Source organism: Leishmania donovani, chromosome 30 (assembly GCF_000227135.1).
Source record: "Leishmania donovani BPK282A1 complete genome, chromosome 30".
Classification (NCBI taxonomy): domain Eukaryota; phylum Euglenozoa; class Kinetoplastea; order Trypanosomatida; family Trypanosomatidae; genus Leishmania; species Leishmania donovani.
Genome location: NC_018257.1, coordinates 338,733 through 365,018, shown reverse-complemented (window position 1 = coordinate 365,018; position 26,286 = coordinate 338,733). Strand labels below are relative to the sequence as shown.

At 60.5% G+C, this 26,286-nt stretch overlaps 7 protein-coding genes across 7 annotated transcripts; all 7 read right to left on the bottom strand.

Annotated features, from left to right (window-relative positions):
• Positions 1-2,031: 2,031 nt before the first annotated feature.
• LDBPK_301140 (hypothetical protein, unknown function) lies at positions 2,032-9,582 on the bottom strand (the record flags this gene model as incomplete). Its single annotated transcript, XM_003862779.1, has 1 exon — positions 2,032-9,582. The coding sequence occupies one exon, from the start codon at positions 9,580-9,582 to the stop codon at positions 2,032-2,034; it is 7,551 nt and encodes a 2,516-aa protein (XP_003862827.1).
• Positions 9,583-13,981: 4,399 nt separating this feature from the next.
• Positions 13,982-14,887, bottom strand: LDBPK_301130 (hypothetical protein, conserved; the record flags this gene model as incomplete). The annotated part of the gene is made up of 1 exon (XM_003862778.1): positions 13,982-14,887. One exon carries the CDS (start codon positions 14,885-14,887, stop codon positions 13,982-13,984), a length of 906 nt encoding a protein of 301 aa, XP_003862826.1.
• Positions 14,888-15,508: 621 nt separating this feature from the next.
• LDBPK_301120 (hypothetical protein, conserved) lies at positions 15,509-16,117 on the bottom strand (the record flags this gene model as incomplete). Its single annotated transcript, XM_003862777.1, has 1 exon — positions 15,509-16,117. One exon carries the CDS (start codon positions 16,115-16,117, stop codon positions 15,509-15,511), a length of 609 nt encoding a protein of 202 aa, XP_003862825.1.
• A 1,119-nt stretch (positions 16,118-17,236) lies between these two features.
• On the bottom strand, positions 17,237-18,253 carry LDBPK_301110 (mitochondrial carrier protein-like protein; the record flags this gene model as incomplete). Its single annotated transcript, XM_003862776.1, has 1 exon — positions 17,237-18,253. One exon carries the CDS (start codon positions 18,251-18,253, stop codon positions 17,237-17,239), a length of 1,017 nt encoding a protein of 338 aa, XP_003862824.1.
• A 1,954-nt stretch (positions 18,254-20,207) lies between these two features.
• LDBPK_301100 (hypothetical protein, conserved) lies at positions 20,208-20,960 on the bottom strand (the record flags this gene model as incomplete). Its single annotated transcript, XM_003862775.1, has 1 exon — positions 20,208-20,960. The coding sequence occupies one exon, from the start codon at positions 20,958-20,960 to the stop codon at positions 20,208-20,210; it is 753 nt and encodes a 250-aa protein (XP_003862823.1).
• Positions 20,961-21,902: 942 nt separating this feature from the next.
• LDBPK_301090 (DNAj-like protein) lies at positions 21,903-22,841 on the bottom strand (the record flags this gene model as incomplete). Its single annotated transcript, XM_003862774.1, has 1 exon — positions 21,903-22,841. One exon carries the CDS (start codon positions 22,839-22,841, stop codon positions 21,903-21,905), a length of 939 nt encoding a protein of 312 aa, XP_003862822.1.
• Positions 22,842-23,918: 1,077 nt separating this feature from the next.
• LDBPK_301080 (hypothetical protein, conserved) lies at positions 23,919-25,535 on the bottom strand (the record flags this gene model as incomplete). The annotated part of the gene is made up of 1 exon (XM_003862773.1): positions 23,919-25,535. One exon carries the CDS (start codon positions 25,533-25,535, stop codon positions 23,919-23,921), a length of 1,617 nt encoding a protein of 538 aa, XP_003862821.1.
• Positions 25,536-26,286: the final 751 nt, after the last annotated feature.

The window sequence follows — 26,286 nt, the reverse complement described above, 5'->3', positions numbered from 1 at the left end:
ATCGCTGCCCTCGCGCCCGCTCGCTGCATGTTCCCTTGTAGAGCGAAATGTGGGTTGTGCTCGTGTGAGTCGGGGAGAAGTGTCCTCTAGGCTGCAGTGAAAGGGCGCCCTCCACAGCGTCAGCCTCGTTGGGCCGCCTCCTCCCTCTCTCTCGGCGCTGCTTCGCCACCCCTGTGCTCTTGTCAGCCGGGAGGGTAAGGGGTCGAGGGCAGCAGCGGTAGTGAAAAGATAGTGATGTGCACGATGACCTATGCGTCGTGCGCGAGCGGTTGTTTCCTTATGTGGGTGTCGGCGCACGTATGTGTGTATAGGAAATGAATGGGAGTATGTATAGGTCGGCGGCAAAGCAAGGGGCAGATGTCGGTGTGGCGCGTGTACGGGGTGTGCGCCGTATAGCGCCGCCAAGCTGGACCGCCCTCGCTCTCCTCTCGCGCGTCAATCTGACTCGTCACCGTTTTGGTCCCGCCTGGCCGACGCAGTTGCGGAGCGGAAGCGGGCGTCGGGGGGGGGGGGCAAAATTCGAAAAGCAAAGAAAAGGGTGGCTACACATGCACTGAAACGTGCGAGTGGCGGCAATGGTAAGAGCAGCAGTAGCAGCAGCAGTGAGAAACTGAGGGAGAAGGTAGATGGGTGCGGGGGAGTTGTAAAGAAAAGGTCGCGAGGCGTGGAGAGACGGAAGATGAAGAGGAGGTGGCTGAGAGCGGAGAGGAGCGTGCGCGCGCGTATGAGCATCACATACCGAGACATGAACGCTGGAATGTATTGCCAGGGACGGAGAACTGGCGCAAGCCGCCCTCTCCTCCACTTGTGCATCCCCGCCCCGCTCGCAGCACGCCGCGTGGTAAGTCGCACGAGTATGAATGAATGGCAGGAGAAGCAATGAGGTATCAGAGTGGAGACAGCTGCTGCCGCCCGCGCTGCTGTCAGAGTACACCCTTGCGCACCGCCTCCACACTTTTTTTCTTTTCGATCCCCCAACTTTGAGTTTTCTGCAGTCGGTCTTGTTTCTCTACAAATGAAAAGCAGCAGCAGCGCACCGCGAGACATCTACAAGAGGCACACGCGTGTGCGTCGATGGTCATGTGCCATCCCACTGGCTCCGCCACGTTTTGATAGTGTGCATCTCATCCAGCACGCTCATACAAACGCGCTGGTGACTGCTTGCGCACTACGCAACGACAACAGAGCCGAGAGATCACGGGCGGCCTACGTTAGCGGGCACATTCACTACCTGCAGCACACAGGGGGGCGGGGGGGCGCTTATGAGCTTCGTCCCTCGAGAGTCTGACGGCAAATTCGTTTTGGGGGTAGGGGAGGGGGAATGAGGCGGCGCTGTTAACGTGTCATTCTACCACAAACAAGTCAACAAGTGTAGGCGCATACACAATCACAGCTCGCCTGCCTCTGGTGCATCACGGTCACGTCCAGGAACCAGGCCAACCAACATCGCTGAGTGTCGCTCAGCCCACTGCAACGTCACTGCATACAGCGCAGGCCAGGACCAGGATGACGCTCGGCATCACCGCAACGAAGCTAACGCAGAGAGGCGGTAGGTGGACGCATATTTTTTGCTGAATCGTCGACGCGATTCACAGCAATCCGAGACAAACGTCGTCTCGACCGCAAGTCTCTCCGGCACACCGCCAGTGCGCGCCTGCCCGCCGACATCGAGAGTCCGCCGCCGTGCCCGAGGCCAGGCTGAGGGCTTTCGGCTTCCCCGCAAAGGGTGTGGGGGCACGGGCCCCTGATGCCACGCACTGAGGTGGCCGGCATCGTCAGGGGCATACGATGGCACAGACACACACATAGCAAAAAAAAAAAGATTAGCGAAGCGCACAAAGTCGGCCCGCATCCTTGCGCGCTCGATCAGCGCCACCCTCTTGGGGGGAGGGGGGACCAAGGCGCCCCTTGGTCATGGGCGTTGAGATGGCGCTCGCCACAGCGTTCGCTCACGCCCTCCTCGATACGGAGCGTGGGCTTCTCCGGAGCGCGCCCTCTTTCGCCTTTCGCTGTCATTTCGTTTGAAGGCACTCACTCATCTGTGTTTTGCTGCTCGAGGGCGGTGCGTAGCTCAATGCGCGTGCACACCCGCCTCTGCAGCCTCTTCACCCGCTGGCGTGCATTGAAGCCGCGCACGACGCTCTGCATCAGCACGGCAGATCGATGGCGCAGCTCCCAGTACGCCATTTGACGGTTTGCCTCACGGTGCACGAAGAAGTCTAAGCCCGTGCGCCGTCGCGCCAGAAAGCCGAGCGCCACCCGCCGCATCAGCGCAATCTCCGTCCACGAGATAGACACCATGAACAGGAAGTGCTGGTGCCGGCGGCACAGGTAGCCACGTCCGATCCGCTGGAGTAGCAGCAGCGCTTTCGACATTAACGGCGGAGCCGCTTCGCGCCCTAGAACCTGTGCCGCAGCGACGAAGCACGCCGGCTCAGCGCCGCCCTCGACATGGATGAGATCTGCCTTGAAAGCGTCGCCCTCGTTGTCATCGGCGTCGTCGTCATCGCTGCCATCCGAGACTGAAGAGGACATGGCGGCCTCCTCGACGCCGTCCAGCACCCACAGCTCTGGGGTCATGCCCTCCGGCAGAGAAGTGCTGAAGATCTGTGCGGTGACGCTCGTGGTGTTCGCAGTGGTGCTGCAATTGAAAGGGAGGGAGTTTATGCTGTTGAGGGAACGAGCACTGCGGCCGCTTGTGGCGACGATGGAGCCCTCCATCGGAGAGAGCTCTGCCCTAGGCACAGCGATGAGAAAGCGTCGTCGCGGAAGAGGGCAACAGCTGGCATCGTTGCTGTCCACCGCAGCACCGACCATGTCGGTATGCGGTGAGCCCTGTACAGTGAACGGTGACGACGGACTGCGATATGGCGACCGCATCGAGTAGGCCCCCTCGCTGCGCGATGCTTGCCTGGAGCTGCTGTCGCTCATGGTAGCAGAGATCGACGTACCGACCGCGCTTGTCACTGGAACAACAGCCGCAGCAGCAGAAACGGGCGTCTTCATTGTAACAGGATTCGCTGAGGACAAGTAGGAATCTCGTGAGAAGGGCACACGCAGCGACGGTGGCGACAGCAACGACGGTCGTGGCGGCGAAGGTGCTCTGCCGGTGGGAGGCTGTGCTTTCCTCGCAGAGTCGTTGGTTTCCACTGGCACGGCTGCAGACGAGCTGGGAAGCACAACCGTCGGCGACGGTACAAGAGGAGACTCCACAGCAGCGTCGTCATCGCCTCTGTCAGTGTCAGCCGCCTTGACGGCGGCAGGAGGGGGAGCAGATGAGGGAAGGCTTCCACGATGCGCCTGAGTCGCTCCCGCTTCCTGGACACTCCCACTTGCTGCCGCAGTCCCGTCCTCAGTGCCACCAGCAGCTGCCCCTCTCGGCTCACTCAGTGACCCCGAGCTGGGCATGTGCGGCGGCGCATCGGTGAACAACACGCTGGGCCTCCGCTTGGAAGACACAAAGGCTGGCGAAGCAATGTACTTTCCGCTGTCGGAGGGCACAGCCATCGTGTTCGTCTTGCCGCGAAACGTGACAGCGGTGCTGCGATCGTCTGCCAGCTGGGCACTGTCGCCAACGATGCCCACAACGCCCTCAGACCCAGAGAGGTTTGGTTCTGCCTGCGAAAGCAGGGAGGCGGGGTGCGCAAGGTCTGTGAAATGTCGGCCGTTGACTGGGCTAAGGCGCCGTTGCCCTGCCATCAGCGTCACGAGCGGCCGACTGGCCCCAGGCAGTGACGGCGTGCTCTGCGGCAGCGAACCCGTCAAACGTGTCCGATCGCTCGTCTGGTACGAGGAGGAGGCCAAGCGCAGGCCCGTGATGCCGCTCAGCGCAGCCGCAGCCCCTCCAGCAGTGCTGCCACCTCCAAACCCGTCGGCTATGCCATCCTCTTCCATCGACGTCGCACATGTCGACAGCACCGGCGTGTGTTGACACGCCCGCTTGTGAAGAAGGTCAAGGGCCTTTTCTTGTCGCTCCCGGTAACTCAGTTCGCACCGCCGCCTGATGAGACACCCGCGACCAATGCGCTGCAGCTGCAACAGAGACTCCGCGACCATGGGGGCAGCGTACTCATCAGCCGACGAGGACAGACGGCACGACGAGCTCCGCGCCCCATCAGGCGAAATTGGCCCCTGCGAGTTACTACTCCCTAGGGTGCTCGCCGGCGGCCCTTTCGCAACAGCCTGATCGAGGAAAGGAACGGTGCAGCTGGGGGTGACTGCAAGTTGCTGCTGCATCATGCCCATCCACTCCGCCGTGGATTCGCGGAAGGCGGTGGTGTCAGCGTCCTCGGTGCTGCTTTGCAGCTTCAGCGACGTGGCGAGACGCAGCAACGACGGCTGGGCAAGCAAGCCCAGGGGCTCACCGGCAACAAGACATGCCGGTGCAGCTGCGCCGCCGCTCGGTTCGCCACCTGCGTTGTTGTCACCATGAGTACTCGGACTCGGTAGCTCGTGGCCGCGGCTCGCGTCGCTACTCCGCCCCTGTGGCACAACATCAGGCGTAGTGGAGATGGTGTACTTGGATATGGCCAGCAAGAGTGTCGCTGCATCAATGGACGGGCATGCACTCGCGTTCGCCGCAGCAGCAGCAGCGTCGTCTTCATCAGACGAGGCGGCCGCGTCACCGGCCGCCTCGACGCTCGGCGCAGGTGCCCAGGTGCCGGAGTCCTCGCTGGTGGAACTGCTCTGTAGGCCGCACATGGCAAACAGGTGCCGCAGAGGCGGCGCCGGCACTTTTTTCTGCGAGGCCGTGTCCAAGGAGCGGGTGGGCTGCTTCAGTCTCACTCCAGAGAAGCTGGAGAGGTTTTTGGGAGAGGAGTGCGTGGCGTCAGTGGCGAAAGACGAGAAAGTAGGGATCTTGTTGGACTTTGGCGACGTCTGCGAAGCGGCGTTGTGCCGTTGCAATGAAGACTTGGGCGTCGTCGTCGCAACCAGCGAGACATCGCGTGCCGACACGTGGACATCGCTGGGAGTCGTGGACGCCTCCGCTACGGTGGCGTTGATAGAGAACGTCAGTGAAGTCGAGAACGCAGTCTGCGGCGGCGGTGGGCAGCCCTGCGGCGGCTGCATCGCCAAAACCCGGCTCGACGACGCCATCTGCGTCGATGCACTGGGCCTATGTGACCCCGGAAAATGGTCGGCGCTGAAGGCTGCGGTGGCCGCCAGCGTGGCCACCCCGTGATGGTGAACAATGGGAGGGACAGGCGACGCACTCGCCGAAGCAGTGGGAGACGAGGACAACGATAGGTCGCGTGTGACTAGCGTGTGGTGAGGCGAGCGCGTCACGGCCGGCGCTGCGGCGGCAATCGTCATTGATACGGCCGCACGCTCGGTGGGGCTACTTGACGGCCGCCGAAAAAGCCTCCGAAGGTCACGGCGGGCTACGTAGCCGCGCCCGACCGCCTGCACTACGCACGCCAACAGGTTCATCAACAGCGCGGCGGTGTCAATCCACCACGAGAGGAGCCCAGACTCGGAGTTGGCGAGTGTTGGAACGGCTGCCCTGAAGCCACCTGTGTCACCCGGAAACTGCGTCGCGACGGCCAGAGTGGGCCCCAAGAGGGACAGTGGCAGAAAAGACGGCCACCCGCCGCCTTCGTGCAAGGTGGAGTCAACAAGAGCATCAGCCAAGCGACGACTCAAGTGCAAAGAAGCCGCACAGGGCTGGCAGCCCGGAGACACCGGTGGAGCAGCAGTGGATGCGGCCACTGCAGTGGCGCCATCGTGCCTGACAGCCCCCGGCGCGGTGACAGCCTGTGCGTTGGCTGCGTGTTCACGGGCCGCCGCGTGAAGCTGCAGATCGACCGAGATCGCGGGCTCGGAGACGAGTCGACACTCCGCACCGTGGTCGCTCTCGTTCGCGCTGAGGGGCCGCACTTTGGCGGTGCAACCGTTAATAGCAGAGAAGCCGCTCGTCGGCAGCGCCCATGGCCTCGCAGACGCGCCTGCGACGGCGAAATGGTTAACGACGCTGCCGCGGTTGTGCCTCAGCGGCGGCGACAGGTTCTCTTCCGATGAAGCGGTGACCAAACAGGACGCGGACCGCTCGCATGATGCGCGCAGTGTCAGTGAGTGCTGCCCCGGCGGCGAAAGAACATCGGACGGGGGTGGAGATGCCGCAACGTCTGCCGCGGCATACAGCGTGGGGTGAGAAGAGTACGTCAGCAGGGGGCTACTCAGCTCTGGCGGCGCGTGGACACACGGCCGAACAGCCCTGTCCTCTGGTGAACAAGGCGACAGCTGTGGCCCCGCAGGCTTCGCGTCGCGATGAGGAAAGCCGCGCGCCTGCATCGACGACGGTGGAGTGGCCAGCTGCAGCAACGCCCGCAGCCCAGTGAAGATGCTTCGTAGCGGGGAGCGCGTGAGGCGCTTCGACAGCGAGTCCTCTATGCCGTTTCGGGCAGCATTGTGCGTCCTTGCATTCTTTACGCTCCACAACGACGCTGCTTCCGGGTGCAGCGAGACTTGCGCGGTGGGTAGCGTGCCAGCGGCGTCGGCCACAGAAGCCAGCGAGCCTTCGGACGAGGTCGTCATAGAGGGAATCTTAGAATCCCCGGCGAACGTCGACGGCGCCGCGACAGCCCCGGCTCTTCTATCGGTATTGCCATCGTCGCCCAGTTGCTTGTTTTCGTGCTCTGCGGTGACGCTCGCCGCGTGGTCGCTGAGTGCAACGGAGACAGCGCCACCAGTCAAGGAGCTTGAGGTGAAGCTCGACTGGGTGCTCATGCTGCTCTGATGGCAAAGCAGGATGTTCGCGTGAGGGGATCGGTGGAGGTGCAGCTGATGCTGCTGGAGCGGCGGTGGCGGCACTGGCGCACGCCGCGGCATGGCCTCGCCGCGGTCTCCGCTCTCGCGACTACGATTCAGGCTGCCCTTTGTGTTGCTGCCAGTACCGCTACTGCTGCTGGCGACGCACAACGGAGTCGCCCCTGCTGCCGCGGCGAGATGGTCGCCGGTGCTGTATCGATGAGCTGTGTTCTGCTGTTGTTGCGGGAAATCATCAGTCGCTGTCGGCGACGGGCTCGCGCGCCGGAGCGCCGCAGCGCTCATGAGGACCTGCATGTACCTGTTCACATGCTCCGTGCGCTGCCGGGCACCAAGGCAACAGCCACTCCCATTGCGAGTGGGTGGCGTCGGAGTCAGCGCTGGCGCAGCTGCGTGGCTGGAAACTCTGCCGCGATCGGTCAAGCCATCCACTGAGCTTCGACGGGCAGAGACCTGCCGCACGTCTCCCAACTGCTCGACATCACCGGAGGCATGAACAAGCTCCGCTGGCGCGTCGCGCACATTCGTGCCTCGACGATGATCGTCTTGATGGATGAGGCGGCTACCTGTGCCACTGTGCCTTCGCCGATGCCGGTTCCCCGACTGCCGCGTTGTATCTGACGCCGGCACCTCGTAGGGATGCGCTAACGCGCCACTGTCGCTGTAGCGCGCGTCGGTTGGCACAGCGGTCACGCGCTTCGGTGCACCTGAGCAGCGAGGCGTGGGCAGCATCGCCGCACCCCTCGTCACACGGACGGGGCCGTTGGCGCGCTCCAGGAACGAAGAAGTGTGCAGGCGCAACCGCAACGGTGGATGCAGCACATCCGGATATCGGAAGCGCCTGGTGTTGAAGAGGGGAGTGCTGCTCTCCGTCAGCGGCCTCCCCGACACGGCGCTCCGCACAAAGAGGACGCTACCAGCAGTCGTCTTGACTGACGAGGCAGCCGGTGGTGGCGGCGACGAAGAAGTGTAATACAGGTGCGCCTGGCCGTAAAGGCCGCGGTTGTCTTCTGGTCCCGTGTTGACGGAGCCTGGCGCGCCTAAAGCGTTGTACGGGTGCACTGGGTCACCTGCGTCGCCCTTTTCACCGCTGCTGAGCAGCTCGTCTTGCGAACGAGGTGTGGTGACGCCACAGGTGCCAAACTCGCCAGCTGTCACACGCCCTCTGCGCTCCAGCGGCGTCGCCGGCGCCCGCACAGCTACTTCGGCCCCTCGCATCGCAGGCGTGCTCATGCCTCTGTGCGGCACAACGCCGGCGTCCGACGACAAGGACTCCCACGCAGCACCATCACTACTACTGCTGTCCACGATGTGCTGTGGCGGCCCCACGACGCTCGCCCTCGCCGGCTGCGCGGGCGCGGCCGTCGGTATGGGAGGCGGACTCTCCACGAGGCAAGAGTCGGGCTCTGCCAAAGGAAGCTGGGGTCGACGCAAAGCGCCCGCAGTGTCCGGCACTGCCGCCGCCGCCGCCGTCGCCTCCTCTCCTTGCCCATGTGCAATATTCATCGTGGCGTGGAGCGGGTGAGGCTTTCCTGGCGGCTCTAGCGGCGAGGTAGAAGAGCAGTGCAGCCCTACGCAGAGCCGGCGCATCGCCACCGCCGGGGCCACGCCCCAACGCTGCAGCATTGCCACCAGCCTCGGCAGTGTCACGACGCTCCATATATGCTCGTACGCAACGCTTCGGCGCACAGCACGCGGGGTCTTGTGCCAGCTGTCCCAGAAGGCTGAAGCCTCCGCCGGTGGCGCCGAGACGACAGCACCGGTCGGGCTTGTCGTGTACAGAAGCGCGACAGGAAAGCCAGGAAGGCCGCTGATCAGCTGCTCGGCGAAGAGGAGAAGCACATGGTCTCTGCCGCCGTCGTGCCGAGGTAGCGACGCCTCGGTGCCGCTGCAGGGCTTGGCCGCGAGATCTTGCTGGACGGCAGGGTACGTCAAGTCAGCTCTGTCACTACCGTGGCGGCTGTGGCTGCCATAGCCGCCGCGCTGATTCGGGTGCGTGGCGAGCCGTGCTGCAATGGGAGCCTCCGGAGTGTGGATGGAGCAGATGGATCGTGTGCGTCGCGACACGGTGCACAGCTTCGCGCCGAGGACGCAGAAAAGAGGGAAGGCGATGAGTTCGGCTTTGCTGTTGCGGGAGCCGTGCTCGCTCCAATGAAGCGACGACGAAGATTGCATGGGCGACTGGAACGTCGAGACCGGCGCCACCACCGCGGGAGCAGAGGCGATCAGCGGCGCCACTGCGTTGCCATGGAGAAGAAAAAAGAAGACGCTGTCAATCTTGACTAGTTGCGGCTGGCCCTCCGCCGACGGTGTCATTGGACAACACAGCGTCGCAACGAAGTCTTGCAAGGCGCGCTCTCGCAGCAGCGGGGCCGAGAGAGCGAGATAGACGTCGTAGGGAGCCCAGTATGCTTCTGCCGCTGACCCACGCGTGGCGTCGGTGTGAAGCGTCATGGACCACGGCGTGGCGTCATCGCTGCTGGCCACTGGAGGTGAAGAGGGTGAAGTGCGAGGGACACGCGAGGCGGCGGTGTCGGTGCCCACGCTGGCGCACGCTGCGGAGGTGACAGGAGTAGCCGAAGATACGCAAGCGATCGCAGAGGGTACGCTAGTCAACACGTGAGTCAGCAACGGCAGTGGCGAAGATGTCATGGCCGCCGTTATGGCCTTCATACGTGCCTCCACATCAGCCGACTCTCTCTGTGCAGCGCTGTGAGCCGTCCACGATGCTGTCCTAGCGTTAGTCAACGGCTCTGCCGTGGTATTGTGTGCTAGAGCCCTCTTGATTGCAGTGTCGTTGTCTCTGCTGCAGGTCATGGCAGAGAACTTCAATGCCGCCTGGCACTCACCGCGAGCGCCAACGTGAGTATGCCCTCGTGGGAAGGCCTGCTCACCGCGTGTGCGCTCCGACACAACAGCATCTCGACAAGAATCACCCGTGGCGCGTATGTCAGCAAGTTGTTGCACGTCGGCGGTGCCGGCAGACGGTCCTACCAATGGCGGCACGCCGAGCATCTGAATTGTTGAATGCGTATACACACACACAAGAACGAGCAAAATAGTAAGAATACTCTTGTCAATAATAATGCTCACAAAATGCATAACCTCACCCTTGGCAGAGACGCGACAGCACAAAAGGAGGGGAGAGAGAAAGAAGTGGGGGGAAGTAGCGAAAACGTGCTAGGGGCTAAAGGTGATATATATATATATATAGCGTGCGTCCCCACCCGCACACCCCCAAAGACGCGTAGAGGAGAAAAGAGAGAGGGACTCGCGTGAGCGTGTCTGTGTCTGCCCGTCTGTCTGTCCCTCTGGTCTGTCTGTGTCCGTATGTGTGCGTGGAGCTCACAAGGCAGCAGAGGCAACACGACTTGGCCCGCAGGCAAGAGTCAGTTCAATTCTTGAAGAAACAGGAAAGAGGACGAGAAGAGCCGATCAGCCGGAAGAACCGAAAACCCAAAAAAAAACGAGTGGGAAATGTGGAGAAGGGCAAAAAGTAAAACGAGAAAGATGGGGCCTTCGTAGGGAGGAGTGAGAGAGTGGTGGAAAGAGAGCAGGGGAGGGGGAGCCAATAAGCATCGCCAAAGGAAATACAAAGGGAATCTACACCGGCAGTGCAAGAAGTGCGCGGAAAGGGGCGAAGACGTCCGTCGGGTGAATGCAAGGACGAACAGCGAGAGAGCCACGGAGAGGCGGCAAAAAAAAAAGATCGAGAGTTGCTGTGTGCAGTGAAGGAAGAGAACACACGCGCAACACGCGGAAACACGAATGCAGACAAAATGCACGGCTGTGATACCAAGCCAAAGGAGGATCAAGAAAAAATAAACCTTACACCATGCACATGCATGTCCATACATCCATATATAGGTAGATACCAAGATAACTTTACAAAAAGCGTTCCAGAAAGGAGAAACAGTGAAGCTGATGGGGAGAGGCGGCAGCCATAAAATGTACAAGGTAATAATATGGTATCGTGTGTAGCAGAGAGGGAGGGAGATGGGCGGCAGAAACGACTTCCGTTTGTGTGTGTTGGTGTGTGTATAAATGGTCGGCACCAAGCGCCTTGTGGAACGAAGGGTGGATAAACACACGAAAAGAGAAAACGAATTTCACAGGCACGCAGAAGCTGAGCCGGACGTGTGCAATTCAAGCCAAGCGAGAGTATCACCGCATCGAGCAGTAGCCCGATGAGAAGTAGGACGCCACAAAGCGGACGAAACCGCAGTGCACATATATGTATATATATATATATATATATATGGGTGTGTGTGTACTTGTATATATATAATGTATGGATACGTGGATGGATGGGCAGAAGGACAGGGAAGGGGGAGGAGGCGCGGCGGCGACAAGTCTGGTGAAGAGTCGAAAAAAAAAAAAAACAGAAGAACGAGAAGCTGAAAACAGAGAAGAGGGACCGAGAGAAAGAGAGCAGAAGCGAAGCAGGCAAGGCACAGACAGACGCGCAAAAGAGAGGGGGAGAGAAAGGACCGCACAGCTCAGTACCGCAGAGGAAGAAGAAAGAAGATGCGTTTTTCGGTGGCCTCCGTTTTCGCTTCTTTTCGCCCCCTTCTCCCTCTTTTATGTCACTTCTCTTCCTGCTTTCAGCACGTCAAATAGCTATGCGCTATACATACATATATATATATATGTAGATAGGTATATGTGTATATAGAGGTATATTCGTATATATGTATGTGTGTGCTCCGGTATAGATACATATAGAGGTATATACGCGTATATATATTCTCCTCGCCGGCTTCGTGGATCCTCTGCTCTTTGGAAGTGAGGAGAAAGGAGGCGTCGCGGTGACGGTGTGCGGACGTGCCAATGTGCTTCGTATGCACATGCGCATGCCTTCACCCACCAGAACTGTCCCCTCGCCGAGACACGCGCACACGCAAAAGCGAATCCGCACACAGAGAGGAGGTGCGGGCACAAAGGCAAGAGACACACAGACAGACAAGCCACAGTGGTCAGTGAAGGCAAAACAACCGAAAGCGAAAAACAAAGACGGGAGCGCAGACACGCAGAGGGCAAGGAGAGGTGAGTGTGCAAAAAAAAAATGAGAGAGAAAGACGGTTCGGCACGCCAATGAAAATGCCGCAGTGATGAGAGGAGGCGGCGACGGTGGCGACGTGATGTGGAAGGGAAGCGGGCAGATACACGAGAAAGAAACGAGCAGCTGGAAAAACAGATAGGTAGTCGAATGTGTAAATGACGAGAGAGAAGAAGTCAATCTTAGGTACGTCACAAACACACGCGTGGTGTGAGGGTGTGAGAAGGTGTGAAGTGCACGTAGCAGAGAGTCTGCGCGAATAAGAAAAGGCAAGCCTGATATTTTTTTTGTTGTTGCTGTTTCGCTCGTGCGCCGCCTCTCCTATGCGTACTATACCGATTGGTAAGATACTGGGCAAAAAAAAAGCAGCGAGCTTTTGAGTGGGTTTGGGTGTATGGGGGGAGGGGAACGGGAAAAGGAGGAAAGAGGGAGGGTCAAGTTTTCAATATATCAGACTCTTTTTGTTGTTGCGAGCGCCCCTTGCAGATCTCTGTCCCTACAGCGATGCAGTCACTCCTGCAAGGGCTTGCGACAATACCTGTCGATCGCTATCCCACTCTGAAAAGACGGTCCACGGGGTTGTGTGCGCGCGCGCGTGTGTGTGAAAAAGTGAAACGCGTACAGTGCGGAAAACAATAAAAAAAAGATGGCTATGGGCAATAGACCTTAGAGATAGAGAATAGTAGTAAGGCGGGAGAGGGACAGCTACCAGAGGCACTTCGCGGGGGAGGAGCACAAGGCAATAAAAAAGAAAAGAAAGGCGGAACTGAGTAACTCAGACAGGCGGGGAGTGTGAGCAGAACACGCGACATGAATGCCAGATACATGCCAAGAAATGGAAGTACGGGAAGGTGTTCTATTCGGGTGTGGGCGTGTAGACGTGCGTGTGGTGGTGATCTGGCAATCGTGAAGAGTATATGACGCGTGCGTGCGTGCGAAGGTGCGAAGATATAAACGTCCGAGCCGCGCTCTCTTGCACTCGGCAGCCGCACCCACCCGAAGAGACGTGAACGGTGTTTGTGTGTTACTTCTCTCAGCGAAGTACTAGCGCAGGCGTCGGTGTTGATGGGAGCAAAAACAAAAAGTAAAGGCGAGCAACGAATCGGGAAGAGCAAAGAAGGGGTGGGGATCCATGCACCCACGTGCGTGTGCGTGCCAGCCATCGTTTTGCGCCGAAAAAAAAAGGGAGGTTGCGCCGGATGAATATTATGATACAACATCGAGTTATGGTAAAGAAGGCATGGAAGGAAAGAGAAAGGAGAGAGTATGTGGGAGTGACGATGATGCGCGTATCGGTAGCACTTGCTTTTCGCCCTATCTTGGGTGAACCCCCCTCCCTCCCCCCTCATCCGTCCCAAGAGCGACGTCCACGACGGGCAAAGGCAGTAGTCACCTCTTCCATGCTATCGGAGATATGTGTAGTGATGACACCCACATACACCTCGTGTAGGGCCCATGCAGCCAGCGAGAGACGGAGAAAGAGGAGGCGCAACGGAGGGTGGCGCTCACGTGTCGGAAGCATCGACTCACGTCGAAACGGGAGTGTGCCGGCCAAGAACGAAACAGAGGTGAGAAGGGTGAGGGGCGCTCCACCCCAAGCACAGGATTGCAAAGGAGAACAAGGTGCTTGGCAGCTCCAGCGTCTCCGTCTCTCTGATCCCCATAGCCCGCTGTCACCACTCCTGCTCAAAGATGAGCGCATAGAAGGTGAACGGCAAGCGGGGGAGGGATGGGGGTGGACAACGTCAGTGGGGAGGGCGGTTCACCATTTTTTTTTCCTGCGGCGTCGTCCTCCGTGCGTTCACGCATCCGCGCAGCACAACAGCATCGCACACCCATCACAAGGCACACACGAATGCAGAACCACCCATAAAGTAGAAACCAAACGGAGGAAGGAGCGAGCGAGGAAGGCAGCAAGAGAGGTAAAGCTTTTGTAAACCGCGTCAGCACTTGCCTTACTCGTGCGTTGGTGAATGCGAGCGGCAGCGGATTTCACAAAGAGAGAGGCGGAGGGCGGAGGGAAGGAAGGGGGTGGCATTTCCAAAGGAACGGCAGCACGACGCGTCGTCTCACGCTGCTCAGCTTCGCGCGACGAGCCGGTAGCAGAAGGGCGGTCGCTCTCACGATGGGAAGGGGGAGAAGCCTCTCCAGTCCTGCTCAGTTGGAGCCCAGCAGCTCTGTACGTTCCTCTTTAATGAAGCGGCGCAGCTCGTCAAAGCAGCGCAGCTTCGCCACCCCCTCCGGCGCATCCACGCCCATGACCAGCCAGCGGAACAGCTCGCTGTCCAGCTGCTTCAGGAGCACGTCGTATTCATCCAGCATAGACGCGTCGAGGGTCTCGAGCTTGCACCGCGCAAAGTGGCCGAAGATGAGGTCCATCTCCACCATACCGCGGTAGCGCGATTGGTAGATGAGCCGACGGCGCTTGCACTCTACACTCTCCTCGGGGTCGGCAGGACGGGAGTCGCGGAACGTCTTCCCGTGCGACACGGCCACATTCTGAGCGCCCTCTGCAATCTGCGGTTCCACGTCGGATGAGTCGGCCGTGCCGGGCGCCGCCGGTTGGCGCGGGGATTGCTCTGGTGTGCCGTCACCAGTGCGCCACCTTTTTAGTAGCTCCGTCTCCTTCGGTGTGGCAGCCTTCACGGCAGTAAAGTCCTGCGAAAACACCTTCTCGCGTAAGGTCTTTGCGATTGCGGAAGTGAACGGGTTAGCACCGGTTGCGTCGGGCTTGTCACTTGTCATGCTACTGCACCAGCGCTGAGAAACAGACGTCGCAGAAGCCGTGCTAATGGTGACGGCGAGAGGCACGGCAGCAGCAGCAGCAGCAGCGCCATGCGACAGAGCGAGCCTGGGCAGCATTTCCCGGCGCAGGGTGGACGAGGCGATAACGAGAAGATGGGAAGGAAGGTTCGCGAGGGGCTGGCGTGGAAGTGATGTTTCGAGTGAGAAGCGTCCACGTGTGAGGAATGCAAAGAGGAAGCGGAGCAGTTGCAGAGAGAGAGAGGAGAGATCTGGAAGAGGAAACAAATTTGAGAAGAATGGAGCCGCAAGCAGTGCCATAAATGGCGGATGAGCGCACTGCCAGGGTGTTCGACGTCCATCGGCGACAGCGGAATCGGCTGGCAGCCCGCCGCTTTGCGGTAAAGGTCGAGCTGAGTGCAGACCGTTTTATGCGATGAGGCGCGTCTCTTCGCCAGCCCAAGCCTGTATAGGTGTGGCTGTAGATATGTCTGGTGAATGCAGAGAGAGAGAGATTGAGCAAGACGAAAGAGCGGGGCAAGGGCAGTCATGTCCCTGGCATGTTGTGTCAGCCGCCGCTGTACGCCGTGTCGATGAAAGAGGAAGGCGGAATGAGGAGGAGGGAGGAGGGGTTATCGTCCCACCTGCCTCAAATAGCAACGTATCCGCTGCTCCCGCGGTGCTTGTGTAAATCGAGGAAGAGTCGAGGAGAAAGACGGTGAAGCCCGTCGCCGTGGCGCAGGGCGAGAGAGAGCAAGAAGAAGAGCGTGGCATCCACGGAGGGGGCACAACACTTGGCAAGCGCATCATTGTGCAATGGTAGGCAGTGCCCCAGCCGTGGGAAAGGGATTGGCCAAAACTGCATACTCCCGTATACACGCACACGGCGCAGCACCGAACGTTTCCACCAGCAGCCCCTCCCCCTCGCCGAACCGCCTTATCTCACCACGACCCACTACGCGCGGAGCGGGTCATGCGGTTCATGTTGCTCTTCTTGCGTCGCCTAGCCTTCTGCTCTGTGACGATGAAGGATGGCCGCTCGACGAGGCCGGCCTCCGCCGGTGGCACCCACGATGCTTTGTGCAGAAGCGTCTGCAGCTTGCGCAAGCAGCCCTCTTTGTTTTGCAAGGCGCTACGGTGCTCGTGGCAGCTCACGACAATCGTTGTCCCGTCACTGGTGAGCGCTCCGCCAGCCTCGTGGCGGCGCAGTGCGGCAAGTAGCTCGTCGTCGAAGAACTCGGACAGGAGCTCCATGTCCGCGCGCAGCTCCACCTTGTTACTGCTGCTATTCGTGCCTTGGCCACCTGGGCCACTGCCGCGCATAGTGCGAATCTCGTAGACGCAGGGGTCGATGTTGATGTGCTTTGGGTTCTGCAGCCGATAGTACCCTGCCTCCTTGGAGCCGGTGTGCGCCGCACGCGCTCCCTCCGTCAGCGACCACAAGACACCCGTGTGGAGGTGTGGGGCGCAGCAGGACAGTATCGGCGACGGTGCCAGGGGTAGCCGACGGGCGTATGCCAGGCCCGCACCGAGCAGCAGCCGCACTGACATGCGAGAGAGTACTGCAATGAATGAAAACACAAGAGGTGCAGTGGTGCGAGGGCAACAGATGAGTCACCGCTCCTTCGCTGATTTGAATGCCGCCACCCTTCGGTCCTGTGGTGACGCGATCACTTCGGCAGATGCAGGAGTCCGCCCTCCGCCGTCCTCAACATCTGCGCGAGCGTGTAAGGGCACACGCGCGTTGGCGAGGGGCACAACAAGCACCAGTAAGAAAGCAAGGGTATAAAAGTTGGCGAGAAAGCGGGTGCACGACAGGGAAGCTCTACACAGAGAGAGAGATACTCGCGCTGTGGCGCCGAGTAGGGATCGTCGTCAAGGTGAAGAAGAAACACCGCTACGGCGAGAGCGCGCGCGCATGCACGAGGGACGGCAAGGTCAGCGCAAAGGCTCGCGACGCGAGACAAGAACGCAACCCACCGCAGGTAACGTCGGGATGTGCCGTCCTCACCTTTTCCATAGGCCGCTGCCGTCGTCGCCTAGCGTAAACGAGGCCCATGCCTTCATGAGCCTCGGCAGCACACCAAAGGGTGCGGGCCTCTCCTCCCCTGCCTCTCGTTCATGGGTGCGCACCTTGCTAGTGCCCACGCGGGTCTCCTGTTGCCTGCGTATAGGGGCGGATGGAGCCCGTGCCGCTGGCCCTTTGCTCCACGGTGGGGCTATTCGAGCCGCCAGCCCCACCAGTGAAGCGTAGCAACGCCGCCGCCTCCTCGTACGTCTTTCCTTCATGTTTTCCCTTCGTGTCCTCCGCGGTGCAAGCGTTGCCTAGGATCCAAAACACAAAGAATACCAGTTCAGGAGCTGGGTGCGCTGAGCACCGTGCCGTCCGCACTCACAGCCACCGCCGTACACACGCGCGAGACGCGAAGCAGCGCACGCGTCTCTCCTCTCCTCCACGTTGAGTACCATTACATCGAGTACACAGCACAATCGCCCGCACATGGAAGGCGAGAAGGCAGAGCGGCAGCCGCAGGCGAGGTGAAAGCAGAGCGAGTTGCAAGTCCGCTGCACAAGCACAACTTCCCTGGTGTGCTGATTGGTAATCAGCTCATCCAGCCCGCGTACAGCAAGGGCAACTCCGCGTCGGTCAGCATTGGCCAACACAGTGCACTAGGCGGCGTTCTTGCCGCTCTTTCTGTCAATGACCCTGTTAAACCCAATGGACTTGTCCACGGACGACCCAGATGTGTACGCACGGTTCGTGTACCGCTCACGCATCTTGCGCAGGTACTCCAGCATCACGAATGTCGCAATGTTGTGGGGCGCGGAGCGAGAGAAGAGCGCCATGGACCCCTTGTACAGTCCACGCACGCCTTCGATGCGGTATATCTTCCACGTCGCTACGGCGAGGTTTGTGGAGTAGGCCATGGGCTCACCGATGCGGTGATTGAAGGATCGCGTCATGACAACGTCCAGCGGGTTCATGACGCACATGACACATGAGGCGGAGAAAATGGCGGCGCAGATGTGCACGCGGATGTCAGAGGCCGGCCATCCCATCCGCTGACAAATTATAGGCTTTGCCACATCGTACGCGGTGAGCTGCGCAGCAGAGCCGACCAGCGTGCGCTGCGCCGCGATGTGCGAGCCCTTCCAAAGCGCTCGCAGACCGCCTGTCTTGTAGATCTTGTGAAATGCATCCTTCACGCCAGCGTAGTCGTACTGCTCCCCCGTCGTCGCCTTCGAGAGCACATCGCCACGCATCGTCACAATCGTGTTGCGCTGCGATTGCAGGCGCGTCTTCACCAGCTGGAATGGCGAGGATAAGTAGCTGCCCACGAGGCCGCACAAGGCACCCGCGATAACCGAGATGTAGACGGCATCCGACCCACACACATAGCTCACCTCGGCACGCGCAGCAGGGTACAGTCCTACTCGAATCCCGTTCTGCATCACCTGCCACATCACAGACGATACGAGGCCCTTTTGTAGAGCACGCAGGCCCTCTTCGCGGGCCACACGAATCATACCCTGCCCCAGGTTGTCGTACACAACCTTGTACTCGCCACGCTTGCACAGCTCGCCCTGCAGCTGCATGCGTGTTCGCATCACATCAAAGGGGTTGGAAATGATGGTGGCGCACATGGAGGCGACAGCCCCATCAATATACATGTCTACGGTAGACATCGGCAAAGACTCGCTTCGCGAGGATGAAGTGAAAGCGATAAGACGGATAAGTAGGCAAGATGCACACCAACGAGTGAACCTGCTTCCTTGAACACCACCGCGGTATTCGTGCGCCGACACTGTAGAGAGAGGAATGGGAGATGCAGGCAGCGTGGCTGAAGCAGTCCTTGAATCCGCATCACACAAAAGGCCGATAAAGCGACGATGCGGGTTTTGCGCACCTCAGGCGCACACACACACACACACGCACATGCTCATCTACACATACGTGGCCCCGGCACTGCTCTTTCTGCTCTTGTCGCGCGGGCACCATTCGCCGTCAGGCAAACCCCTTGCCTGTATACATGTGTCTGTAAAGTAAGACAGAGAGAGCGGGCCGCGTGAGCAAACGACGCATGACTAGCTTAGAGGGCGAAGGTCTCTGGTCTATCGCACACCCGGCGGAAAATGCTGATGAGCTACATGTGTGCTCGTGTAGGTGGCCAGGGCAGATGTCGAGCGCTCAGCGAAGCCCAGCCCGCGCCCAGAAGGGGGGGGGGGTTGGCACACCACGAGCAGGTGAGTTTTTCTCTTTTTTTTTCCTTTGGCCAACGTGTGTACGTTCTCCGCCATACAACGCGACTCAAGCTCTGCTCTAAACCCATCAGGCCCTGCCGCAGGCCCCCCATCCGCGTCGTGCGAAGCAGCGCGAGAGACACGCCCGGTACACCAAATGCGCCGACTCAGTCACCTGAGACCACCGCCCCCTGCCCCAAACTCTGCCCGCCCACACGCGGCCTCGCAGGTCGCCTCACCGCAGCCCCTCCTCCCCCCGCCCCCACTATGCCGGGCGCCACCCCTGGTGCATTCTCTCCTCAGAGGGGGTGTGGTGGCGCCGGCTCCCCACACCCCAGTACGCAGTGCGACGGCCGGGGGTGGGATACACGCTCCAGTCACGTCGACACCTCACCCATCATGTGGATGGCGCAGACGTGTGCACCGTCGCAGGTCGCTCCGCCGCAGCACCGTCCAGGGCCCCACCGCGGGCATCAGCAGCGATGAACCGCTCTGTCCTCCCCATGGCGTACGGGTGCCTGATTCAGCCCCCACCAGAGGCGGCTCGGCATTGGGCAGGGGGAGAGACGAAGGAGGGGAAAGGGGGGAGGGAACAGCACGTCTGAGCCCGTGCATCGGTGTTAGCACCGAAATGAAAACGCACCCGTACAGGCACGAGAGCATAGTGGCGGTCGGATATACTCACTTTTGTCGCGGCAGAGGCGAATCACAAAGTAGGCAAAACGGAAGGATACACACAAACGGCGACGCGCAACACGGAGCACGGCGGGCCATCGAGATCACTCACACAACCATACCATCATACATGCCTATGCTACGGGGGGGAAAAAGAGAGGGGGCTTGAGCAGTCAGACGCAAGGGTGCTAACGGAAGTAAAGATAAGGAGAGAACAAGCGTAAACAGCGGAGCAAGCGACGTCTTCAGTGGCGCACAGCAGCGCCCCCCCCCCTCATATGCACACGCGTACATGCACACACCTAGTCCGTGAAAGAAAACGGAAGGGGTGGAAAAGAGAGCCTACCGCTGCACCTGCGCGCGCACGCACGCCCGGCGCGACGAGAGAACGCCTTCCGGAGGGCACGTGCACGCGACACGAAACAGAGCAAATCTTTAGTTAGGCATAAGTAGATAAGCGGTGTATGAGAGAGAGTGTGAAAGAGGAGTGCGTCTCCACATCCACACACACGCATACGTACAAACGTGCACGGCGCACCTCGACTGCGTGCATCTGCGCAACCATTCTTCCACTCACGTGAGTGTTTGCAGTGCGTGCAGAAAGGGGGGGCAGAGGTGAAGCGCGTGAAGCGGTTTCGCACAGATACCCTTGCAAGCCATCACGAGATCCCATTCTACTCTGCTTCTTGCTTCAGCTACAGCACCACCAACGGCTAGCTCACCTTTACGCGAGGCGACGCGTGAAGGTACGCTTGCCGTTCGGGCAGTCCCACACCCAATGGCGCATGCTCACTAGAGCCACCTCCAGCTCCGGCATCGCCTTATGACGCAGCTCCTCCGGCACCTTCTTCCCGAAGGAGTCGACGGCCTCCACGCACGCGCACAGGTAGCGCTCACGCTCCAGCGCGTTCCACACGCAGCGCTGCACGTAGTAGCGCGCCTTCGCGATGCTTGTGTAGCATCGCTCTGTGCGGCAAGCCCAGAAGAGAATGTTCTTGAGGTAATTCAGCTTGCGCAGCATGTGCTCCTTCTCTGCCGTCTTGTGCGTGCAGTTGCCGAAGATGTAGCGGTAGAACAGGTGGTCGTCTGTGTAGATGGTCTTGTAGAGCATCTCCAGCGAGTTCACACGGTCGCGCCAGTACGAGTCGAAGTCCTCGCACCACGAAACGTGAAGCAGGCGCGCTGCGTCGTTCTCCAGGCTGCTCAGCAGGTAGCGCTCGACCGCGTTCAGCTTCAGCCCCGCCGGAACATCCGTCTGCGGCACATGCCAGAAATCGAAGCTGCGGTACTCGGACTGCGAGGTGATGCGCTTCAGCCAGCTCTCATTGCACGCCCACCCCTCGCACGGCACGGACCCCCACGTAGTATAGATGAAGCGGGCCGGTACAGTCGTCGACGCCGCGGGGTTAGCGGCAGTGGCAGCTACCGAAAGGCCCGATAGGGCCGTGGCGCTCGCCAGGCACGCAAGACGGCGCATTCCACTGTAAGCACGCATCCTTGGAAGGGGCTTCTGGCGAGACGAGAGGAACGGAAAATAAGAAGAGATGCGGGTGGCGGTGATAGGAGATGCTCTTACGCATGCTAAGCGACGATGGCTCCACAATATCGACAATGTCACGTGTGTGTGTGTGTGTGTGTGTCGATGTGCGAGGTTGGGGATGTGAGGAGGCACAGATGGTGTGCGAGGGCAGCAAAGAGTGAAAGAGTGCGAGGAAGAGGTAGAAAAGAAGTAGGATGCGACATAGATGGAAGCATTCGCCGGGCCGCTCGGCCGAACTCCATCTCTCGAGCTCATCCCCCTTCTTCCGCATGTGCCACTGCATACGCGTGTGAGAGAGGAAGAGGAAGAGGGGGCTGGGTCGACGGAAGCGCGCTCCCTCTCTCTCTGGAAACGCTCGCTCGCTCTCTCTTCCGCTCTGTCCCTGTCCGCCTCCACACGGATATTGGCTTTCCTGCACATTTGACTTTTGTGTTTGGCTTAATGCGGGCGTCAGCAGGAAGGGGGGCACTTAGCGTGCACCCTAGTGCACCCACCCTACGCACCTGGCCGTCCTTTCGCGAGTTCAAATTCTTCACCCTTGCCCAGCCGTGTGTGTGAATATGTGTATGTGTGCGCGCGCGCTGGCAAGGCAGCCAATCAACAGCCGCCAGCGATGAGCAGGGAGTAGTCGAGAAGAACCGTAGAGGGTCTTCCATGAATGTGAGGATACGACCATGGCCGCCTCCTTCATGTCCTGCGTGGAAGGCGAAACATGGCTCGCAAGGACACACACGCCCGAGGCCCGTCAAAAGAAACACCGTCAGCATGCCGTGCCTGTTCGCGGTCAGCGAACACCTCGCGCCTCACCTTCTATCAATGCGTGAGTTCACACATACACGCACACACGTACGCGCGCTGCTGCTCCTTTTCTGTTTCTGCCTAGTACGGGCGGTGATACGAGTAGAGCTGGCCCATGTTGTGCGGCATGCCGTGGATGTACTTGGTTGCCTTGGCCAAACTCGCGGAGCGGCTCTGTGGGGTACCGTCTGCGTACGTGTGCGTGTGAAACTGCTTCGGAATCTCGTACCAAGCCGCACCACGAGAGTCGGGTGTGCTGCTGCTGCTGTCTATGGTGGCCTCTTGCGAGTATAGCACCTTTCCCAGTTTCGGCTCCGGAGGGGTCCGCACACCTGGAGGGACCGGCATGCCGACAAATGGACGGAACGGCATGTAAACCTCAGGCGGAGCTGCCGGCCCTTCTGGCAGCGGACCGGCTACGCCACGTATGTGACGAAGAATTCCGTGCCCGTACTGACGCTGCGCTCGCTGCGCAAACAACTCGGCGGCCGTCTCCATCACGTGGCGCAGACGTGCGTCGCGGTCAAGAGGGGTGTTTTCCCCCATGGCCGGTGGCGGCGACGACGACGATTTTGCGGTGTCATTGGGCGCCGCATGCCCCGTGCCACCGCCCCGTTCGCGACGCTGCGCCGCTGCCGCCCTTCCAGTCTTTTCTTGACGGCGACGACGCTGCACGTCAAACAGAATTTCGTCCAACGTCTTCCCGTCGAACGCGTCGGCGAAGACACGATTGGCATCACCGCGCACAAACGGCTTGCGATACCGCCGCTGCTGCGGCTGCTGAAAGGTCGTCGAGGACGTTGACGAAGCCGTCGATGTTGTGTGCTTCCGCCTTCCCGCAGATGCTGAGGACGGCCGCGCGCCGCCGGCAGGAGAGCCGGTCCTTGTGCCCGCCTTTGCGTTGGCGGCAGACGGTTGCTGCTTGCGGCGCGTCTGGATGCCTAGTTCCGCATCGTGCGCACGACGCCTCACCGGGTCGGAGAGCACCTCATACGCCTCCGAAACACGGCGGAAGAGCATCTCCGCGTGTGCCCTGTGTGCCTCCTCCACCACATCGGGGTGGTACTTCAGCGCCAGTTGGCGGTAGGCGGTCTTCACCTCCTGAGGTGTCGCATCCGTGTCGACGCCGAGGTTTCGGTAGTAATTCAGCTTGGACGTGCTCGCAGCTGCTGACGACCGCGCGCCGTGCGCCGAGGTGGACGAGTAGCGACGACTGGCTTGAAGTGCCGCATTGCCATCCAAAACCAACGAAAGGCACGCAGAGCCCAAAGTGGCTGCATACGTCGGTGCACCTGTCACCACCCGCAGTGCCGCAAGGCGGTGATCCACGGGCAGGGCGCGCACGCAGCGCATTCTGAATCGAAAGGCAGAGAAAGAAACAATAGAAAAAAGAGAGAAGTGCGTGCACAGTGTGGCGCAGTGGCAAGGAGAAAGTGTGATGTGGAGCCCACCGTCTGCCTGACTGCCGTATGGATGCACCCACAACCTCCCCGCAGCAAGGATGGTAGACAGACAGACACACACGCGTGCGCGGTGGTAACGCCTTGGCAGAGTTGCACACTGCAGGGAACGGAAGAAGAAAAACAAAGGAGGCGGAAATGCATCACATCGAGATGGAAGTACAGGGATAGGCAGCGCCTTAAATGACCACGAGCCACAGCAACATCTCTGAGAGTGCTGCTACGCCACACCTCGCCCTCCTCAGGCAGAGGAAGCCACCGCGCCGCACCCGTCTTCCCCTCTTTCTCTCCCCCTCTTCCACACACAGACACACTCTTCGCGGCAGGAGAGGAGAGAACAGAGCCGTGCGTGGCAATTAATGATTTGGTGCACTGACGTCAGCGCAGACATGGCACAGGCGTGCGTGTCCTCACCGATGGAACCATCACGGCTCATCATGTCTTTGTGTACCTCGTGCCGGCTCTCTTATCGTTCTCCTCGTGTGTTGTGCTTAGTGAGCTGCGCGTGAGCGAGTGTGCAGGCCTGCGTGCATGCCGTCTCACGCGCGGTCTGCGCAATAGCTTGACGGCGCTTGTGTGCACTATAGAAATAGAGCCAGCTGGAGAGGTGGCTGGTACCGATTCTCTCGCGTTCTTCTCACGATGTCGCCGCCTGTGCGGTTGGAGCCGCCCTGCAAGCACCGCGCGGCTGTGCGTGTGCACAGGATTGAACGTAGTCCACCCACTGCCGCGCCGGCACCCACGCCTCTAGAGACTTGGCGACGTCGAGCAAGGACGACTCAGCTAGCAACTTGAACCCCGCGGACTCCAGCTCAAGCGAGAGATGCCGCGGCATGAGCGTCGCAGCAGGCCTCGATGATGCTGTACTTTGCGCCCGCGCGCGGCCTACATCCTCGGCGATTGTGGAGTAGTCCACCACGAGCAAGACGGGCAGCGAGCGGCGGTGATGAGGCAGCGCGTCGTGGTTGTGCGCCCGCGGATCTCGCGCGCAGTAGTGCCAGCGAAGAAGCTCTGGCAGAGACGACCGAGCCAGCCGCCACACCCCGACCTCGCTGTTGAGGTCGATATCCTCCTTGAGGACCTTCCGCGTCGCGACCGCAGCGTGGCCGGCTACTGCAGTCGTGTCTGAGCGATCCTTGCGCACAGCCAGATGCGTCCATTTGCTCGCAGGCGCGCCAGGACGCAGACACAGACGCAGCAAGGGCTGCTCGGTGGCACTGCACTCGCGCACCAGCTCCATCATGCCCTTCCCTTTAGAAGCGCCTGCGGCATCAGCAGTCACGGGTGCAGACAACGTCGTCGCCGAGGAGGGCAGGCAAGCATCGGTAAGAGTACCTTCGCGGCATGGCCTGTGTAGGACTCTCTGCGAAGGCGCAGCAGTATCCTTCGTGAGACTGGCCAGCACCGAGGACGTGAAGGAAGTCGAGGGCACAGACCAAGGAAACATTCCTGGCGGTGTCGACGAGGACGTCGGTGAAGACGCGCGTAGTGCGGCCCCCATGAAAGCGGCAGGTCGGCGGTGGCGTCGCGTCGCTTCAGCCGTGGGCTTCAGCCGGCTCCTCAACAAGCAATGAGCGCGATAGAGTCGAGCCACGCCAGTCTCCAGGTCAGGTCCTACCTCCACTCTCTTCCCATCGACGGCGGTCGGGGTCGACGCAGCATCACTCGGTGCGCAGCGACAGCAGACGGAGGACTCCAACGTCGCCAGATGCACCTCGACAACACCGAGCGCTTGCCTGGCGCTAGCTGCCAGAGCGCCGAGCGCCGCTTTCAATTCTCGCACCACACTCGACCACTGCTCAGGAACCTGCACATCGCCTCCCTCGCGTTGCACCGGGCGGCGCGCTGCCTTGGGCAGAAGCACCACAAGCCTCAGCGCCACCGTGGCGTTCATCATGACGCTCTTGAGGTCCGGGTGCTCGTCGAGGTGCTCCCGGTACGGGTTGGTGATGTTTGGGTGCCCGTGCACCTCCAACTCGAACTCCTCCTTCGACATGTGGGACAGCTGATGCTGCCGGGGAATGCGCAGCCCGAAGAGGCCGCCGCCCAGCTTCAGGCCCAGACCTCCCTGCATGTGGTTCGAGGCGTGCCGACGGCCATCACGAATGCTGCTGGTGATGGACGAAAGGCGTTTGTAGCGGCCTTGCCGGCCGTGGGTGTGACGGGTATGGACGGCGCCTGCCCGCTTACTGCGGCCTCGCAAAAAGTCGCGAGAGCTCCAGCGGCCCAGGTCAAACGACGTGAAGCGAAGCATGGCTTCGTGTCATCGCCCTTCCTCACTCCCGCTCTCTGCCCCGGAGTGGGGCAAGGCGGACGCTCGACTGGCACGAGCTAAACGCGCCAGTGACCACAAACTGAAAATGGAAAAGAAGTGCGTCGAGCGCCTCCTCCTATTACCTCTTCGCTGACGATCAAAAGGGCAGCGCAGCGGCGCGCCCCGTGAGTGGTCCGGGATTGTGAAGGAAAGCCGACGAACAGTGCGCACACTCGTGTGGCTTCGGTGTTGGCAACAAGGGTGATGTGCTGTGTCCGACTGCACGGCACCAACTAGAGAGAAAGCCCACCATAAACCAAAAAAGATGCAGGATGAGGGATTTGGTACAGAAGTGTGTAGGTGGAGTACAGCGCCCGCCACGGAAGACAAGGCTGTGCAGAAGATCGCGCATCCACAAACCTGCGCCGCGCGATGAGTTCTTGTTTATTCTTCAGCCTGTGCAAATTCACTGCCACAGTGCATTTCACTGAGCGCCTCTCGATAACCCCCCCAGGCCCTGCCACAGGCCCCCATCCGCGTCGTGCGATGCAGAGCGAGAGACACGCCAGTGCAGCAATGCGCCCGGCTCAGCCGTCGGAGCACCACCCCCCTGCCTCGAGCACCGCACACCCACCCGCGCCCCGCAGGTCGCCTCACAGCCGCTCCCCCACTATGCCGGGCGCCACCGGGTGCATTCTCTCCTCAGGGGTGGGTGGGTGGCTCCCCACAACCCCGTACGCGGTGCGGGGGC